The 6,386-nt window shown below is 39.7% G+C and overlaps 1 protein-coding gene across 1 annotated transcript; it reads right to left on the bottom strand.

The window, feature by feature from the left end:
* Window positions 1-2,282: 2,282 nt before the first annotated feature.
* Window positions 2,283-4,937, bottom strand: LOC137994646 (ATP-dependent DNA helicase RecQ-like). The gene is made up of 2 exons (XM_068840252.1): window positions 4,370-4,937; window positions 2,283-3,825 (listed from the first exon to the last, which is right to left on the bottom strand). The coding sequence occupies exons 1-2, from the start codon at window positions 4,882-4,884 to the stop codon at window positions 2,670-2,672; spliced, it is 1,671 nt and encodes a 556-aa protein (XP_068696353.1). The 5' UTR covers window positions 4,885-4,937; the 3' UTR covers window positions 2,283-2,669.
* Between the last annotated feature and the right edge of the window lie 1,449 nt (window positions 4,938-6,386).

Here is a 6,386-nt window from a genome sequence, read left to right on the forward strand (position 1 = left end):
AACAGTAATCCAGAGACAGGGGTGTTAACAAGCATGGTCATGTCAGAACTCAGTAATGTTAAGACACTCATAGGGCACAGCAAGGCATTGATGATGTCAGGGACTGAGAGTCACCAATGTGTTGGACATAGACAGAATTTGCTTGTACCAACTTTCAATCTTAGGTGTGACCCTATATAATTATAGCTCTGTAAACATGGACCACCCCGTACTCCTCTCAGCAGTCTAAAATACACCTAACCTACCGGTAACTTTTATTTTATTTTTGTAACACCCTGAAGGTCAAGTGGTTATAATCGTACAGCCAAAGCTACCACATGGTTATGAGGTCCTTGGCGTTGGGCAAGTTACTGGGGCTGAAGGCATACAAACTGAGCAGACTGTTCCTGTGTTTGTTGCAGCAGTTGAAGCAATTGCAGCAGGAATAATCAGCATTGGACAAGTAGTCATGTGGCCAAGAGAACATCTGGGAATCCCACAAGCAAGACAGGAGGAAACCTCTTGTGAAGAGAGTCAAACCAAGCTACCTTCACCAATGTCTGATATGCCACCTGAGAATGATGACAGGGTAATGAATTATGCATTGCAATGCATACAGCTAGGTGTCATGCTGATGCAACTCAATGACACAGAAAAAGAAGGTGATGGAGAAAGAAGTCTCATCAACTGGAAGCTGCTAATGCTATACTTTAGATCAAGGAGGCATGGAATGAAATATGCTTATGAAGCAATGAGACTGATCACTTGTGTTAAGGGCCTCTATACTGAACAAATGGCACACCGGGTAACCCATGGTCAGTTTGTCAATACAAAGGGTGGTGCTGGAAATAACTGTGCTAATGACCTCAAGATGGAAATGCTTATTAAGCACTACAAGGTCATTCTGAAAGGCATGTGTGGCAACAAGACCCTAAAGGCTGTGGAACGAAGCACTGCTGCTGCATATGGTTTGAACAAGATAATTCAGAATTATGATATAACAAGTGATATTCCACCAGATTCAACGTCACATACCCACACCAGCACAGTACAGGACATTAAGGAGATGATTAAACTCTTTCACAACAAAGCGCCCTTTAGTAATCAGCCTGGAAGAGCTCACCGGTCATTTCCAACAATTAGTAAGAGCCCACTGGACCAACTTGATGTATCCCTACTGCATTCCTGGCTTACAAGGCACAAGAGACACTTAGCAAAGAACTATCATGCCAATTGTGATGATGCAGAAGATGATGAAGACCTTATTGAAGATGTTAATGAGATAGAAAGTGCAAGTGAAGATGATATGTGATTCAACAATGGTTATTTCTCTACCACTGTACTTCAGTCTGAAAATGTAAATGACTTACAAAAGCTATGTGTTTCATGATGACATAATGGCAAAAGGATAAATTGGGCCTTGCTGATTCTGAAGTTCCTATACACATAAACTTGGGTTTCACCAAGAGACTATTAGAAGCACTTTTGGTTCCAATCTACATGTATACTGCACACAGTATGAATGCTTAAAATGATACAGAGAATATGGGGATCATACAGTGTACACACATTTGAATTTGTTTGCCCATGTACCATGGGTTTCCTTTCTCTGGCTGTCCCTGTTGGCTAAGCATCTATAAGTGCATGGGTATATGTATTCTGTATCTTGTGCATGCAGGTAAAGGAGAGGCTGAAATATCAACATAATTCTTGGTTTGCATGTGACATCATAAAAAATCAAAAATTGAAAGGCAAACGAGCATTTGATTTGTTACCTTCATTAGGCAAAAGACATTAAAAAAATGTACTTGCATGCAAGTTTTCAGCTCAACAGCATGCTTTGTTTTGGAAATGGAAAATAGCGCAGTTTATGTTTCATACTTTTTCAGTGAGCGCAACATTGAGATGGCTGCTGAGACACAGGCACAAACAATCATGACAACACCAATTCAGAGCAGGGACCATGCTAAGGGATGGGCTGGGGGATCTTTAGCCCCACCCCCCACCTCACACCCTATCCCCTCACTTTTGTGTCAAAAAAAATAAAAGAAAATGAAATGGAATACTCCTTATTCCAAAATGGCGACCATTTTATCATTCCTTTATAATTATGTTCATTAGCCCTCTTGGCCTCGACTGCATCTGCAGAATTCAAAAGAATTTTTAATCTAAAACGAGGTGACAAGGGCCGATTAACATAGACACAAAAGAATAGTAAAATTGTCGCCATATTGGAATGAGGTGTATAAAACAAAAAAAATCAAAAAATTCAAGCATGCACCCTACTGCCCTGCTTTCCCACTCACAACTTGCTGTATGGGCACTGAGGAAGTGATAAAATTAGAACATTCCAAGCAGGATTTTTTATTATGCCATATTTTGAATGAGGAGGATACCTGTGCCTTGTTTATGGAAAAAATCAATGACTAATATACAAAACTACCACTGATTTACCTCACTGTGTCCTCCATTTTTGATGCCATGTTTTCCAGATAAATTTGAACTATGTGATATGCACAATGAATCTTTCTCCCTCTGGATGCAATGATGAACACTCAAGGAAAACTTTAGTTGTTCAAATTGTCATTTTCTATTGGGACTCACTGCTCTGTCTGCGACTCATAGTTCTGTAAAAACATCATGTGTACTGGTAATTCAGATTTCTAGACAAATCACTAACTTAATAAACATCAATGGTATTTTTGTACCGTGTTATAAATTGCTTGGGCATGGGCAATACTAAACACAGGAAAATCCATCATAACTCTCTCTACAGAGGTTAGACAAAGTGCATTGTCCACGATTTTATCTATGAGTTGTATGCTAAATCCTGTAGCTAGAGTAATTCCACCGACACAAGATCTCCCAGAGCCATGGAGGGACAACCGGTAGTCAATTAAATCTTGGCGTAGCTTTTCAGCCTTTGATCTAGATAATACTTCATGATTATTCACAGTAGATGGTTCTGCTTCACTGGTGTCTTCCAAGGGATTGGCCAAGAAGAGGTTTGAGACATCTGAAAGCAAACAGCTGTCACAGTCACAGGTCTTTTCATGGTAATCACAACATGTATGCTGTGGACGACTTCGTCTGGGAGTTTCATATCCAAAATGTTTCAGAATAATTTCTCTCTTGCATTTGTTTGCTTTAACATATTCTCGCATGACATCAGCCATTTGGGTTTTTGACTGGGATATATCATAGGCATTAAAGTAGACCAATGCCTTTGAGGGCAAGCCATCTCTGCCACAACGTCCGGCTTCCTGAAAATATTCCTCCATAGCATATGGAATGCCAATGTGTATTACCTGTCTGATATTTTGAATGTCTACACCAATGCCAAAAGCAACAGTAACAAATAGAATTCTTAGCTTGGAGGTTCCACTTGCCAACTCTGTTGTAATTCTCTGACGCTCATGATTCGGGTATTGAGCATGAAACAATGTGAACATGCGATTCTTTGCAATAGGTTGAGCATCAGGTGGTTCATACTGTTCTGTACCTAGCATCTCACTAAAATACATGTAACAATCTGATATGGTTTCCAAATTGGAATAAACAAGTGTTAGTGGAAATTCTTGTCGCTCCTGTTTTAGCTGCTGCATGAGAGGTTCTATAATTTCTAGAAGCTTATCATCACCAGTTGACTTTCTTTTGTATGATGCAAAATAGATGTTTTCACGATCTGGATTGATTTTGATTATTGCTGGCTCAAGCAGTCCAAGGGAATCACAGATAATACCTTGTGTTTTGCAGTTAGCAGTGGCAGTAAGCCCTACAATGGGTACTTGAGGGAAGTAGTTTCCGAGGACTCCAAGTTTTGCATATGCTGGACGGAAGTCTTTCCTGTTTGAGCAATAAATAAAACAGTGTCATACACATTACAATATACAATGTTCAAATTTGGATCAGTTTGAGTACCTTGGACTGGAAAATACATAAGGTGCCAAACAATTGTACTATAATATTATTCTAAATCTTAAATTGACCCTGAGAGAAATGGGTTCACATCTACACTGGCCTCCTGAAGGTTACTTGGATAAAGCCATGGCTCCCAGCTGTCCCAGATTATCTCCTGAGTCTCCAGATTTTTTATCTTACCTCCCTGTCTCCTAGATAGAGCCACAATAGGCCATTTGCACGATGGCGTCATTTCACTACTAAGACCAGAATTCACTGAGCAAAAATATTCAAGGAGTCAGACATGATTTTTGTTTGCGCTATGTTCCTTTTTTTATGGGCATGGAATTTGAGGAATTCTAGCCGAAAAGATGCATGGAAATTATATTAACTAATAGCAGCCGTAATATCTATTGAAAGAACTCTGTTCTATACTCCATATTTAGGAATTAATTTAAGTTTCTGTTAGAGAATAAGGTAAAAAAATTACCATTCTTCTATAAGATGAGCTTCGTCTACAACAACAGCTCGAACACGCTTCTGGAGAGTCGTGTCCCTCATGACCTGGCTCTGCACAAATACCTCTGGATGGGCGAAAATTATCTGAGCACGTTGTCGAAGGTCAGAGCTGGAATCACTCAGATCGGTACTGGCTTTCATGACGCATACATTCGTAAAGGCCATCAACTTTTCTACTTGATCCTGCATCAAGGCATTTAGCGGCGAAACCACAACGATAGCTGCGTGTTGGGAATCAGAGTCACTTCTCAGGAAATCGTAGATGAAACCCAAACTTTGGTATATGAGTGATTTGCCAAAACCCGTTGGTAAAACCGCTAAAACATCTCTTTTCATCATCACGATCGCTTTCAAAATCTGATATTGCTGTTCTTTTAAAGCCAAATTGGACTTTCCTAGCTTCTCTAGTGCGTATTGTATGCCTTTGTGGAACGCATCCACATCTACTTTATCTCTGGACGCCATGTTGTAAACAATGGCGTGCATGCGCCGTGTAACCGGAACTCCTGAAATCTTGGAGTCTGAAAATTGATTATTCCAGAGCTCCGTGTCTTGGAACTGACCAAAAGACACGTCGGGTATTGTATACGCATTGCGTAGCTAGACACGTGGGCTCTGGGAACGAGATTGGGCGAGCACATGCTTTTCTAGTCATGCGCACAACACTCTAGCTCTGTATATTTAACAATTATTCCTCGAGCCCGAATGGGCTCTGAGTCAATAGCCCATGAGGCCGAAGGCCGAATGGGCTATTGACTCAGAGGCCATGAGGGCGAGAGGAATAATTGTTTTAGTAAAATCCAACTAGTTGGTCAAAAAATATCGAGACAAAACATCTTTCGCTAGTTAAAGCTAGACTTTAATTGTTGTTTTGGTTTTCAAAGCCGGCGCCTTTCGCTACTAGTGGGCTATAACAAATAGCCTACTAGTAGCTCAACCAATCAGAACGCAGCATTGATAATAGACCACTAGTTGGATTTTACTAAAAATATATACATCTTACTCGATGGTTTAACATATAATACATGCAGATATTTTTCGAGTTGCAATTGTGTAGTATATACGAGCAATGAGCAAAATGTCTGCGAGTATTATATATTAAACCATTGAATAAGAGATTTATTATTCCACTACAAAAAGGTGTTCTTTTGCTTCAATTTTATTTGGTAAGAGTGTTTTGAAAAAAATGCATCATCTGTCCTTCAGGGCAATACAAAAAGCCAGCCAAAGATCTTTATTTGATTGAATAAACAAAATGACGAGTGACAAGCGATCACAAACTAAATTCTCAGGCTTTGCATTGAGCTGAAAACAATTTCTTTCATTGAAGAACTCCCGTTCCGTCTGTATTTACTCTGTTCTAAACCGGTAAAACCAGGACAGTACAGTGTATTACCACCGTCTCATATTTTGCGCGTTCTCTTGACCAAATATGGTACAATGGCGTAATAGTGGAGTAATAAATTAAATCGTATTTACAATATAAACAATTATTCAATACAATACCGAAGTCGTCGGATACGCTTTATAGAGGTCAATTATTGCTTTGACCGACCCGGTGTATTTATGAATATTTTAATGATACATTTGCGACGATTGATATGTAGGTGCATAAATAATGGAATGTATTTAAGTGTTGTTGCATGGAACTCCGTAAAACCAATGCATTCAGTTTATAAAAATCTGGTAATTTTCCCGGGGGTGGGGGCATTTCATCATCTGAAATGAACCTATGATGAGGCATTTGAATAGCTTTTTGTCCCAGGGAGGGGGGCATTTGAACAAAAAATTTCCAAAAATTTAAATGCCCGGGGGTTGCCAGGGGGGACGGGATGTTGAAGCTTCACTTTGACTGGTACATAAGTTAACCACTTTTACCTCTATCTACCCTAAGTTGGCCACTTTATACCTCGCTTACATTTGTCTACCCAAGTTAACCTCGTTCTACCACGTTTACTCTCATCTACCCTAAGTTAATCATCTTTACC

The sequence above is a fragment of the Montipora foliosa genome, chromosome 3 (genome assembly GCF_036669935.1).
Source record: "Montipora foliosa isolate CH-2021 chromosome 3, ASM3666993v2, whole genome shotgun sequence".
NCBI classification, from domain to species: Eukaryota; Metazoa; Cnidaria; class Anthozoa; order Scleractinia; family Acroporidae; genus Montipora; species Montipora foliosa.

Excerpts from the sequence above, each read along its gene's own strand:
- LOC137994646 (XM_068840252.1), bottom strand. The coding sequence starts at position 4,884 with ATGCACGCCATTGTTTACAACATGGCGTCCAGAGATAAAGTAGATGTG. Across the intron at positions 3,826-4,369 it reads GCTCATCTTATAGAAGAATG|GAAAGACTTCCGTCCAGCAT; the intron begins GTAATTTTTTTA and ends TTGCTCAAACAG.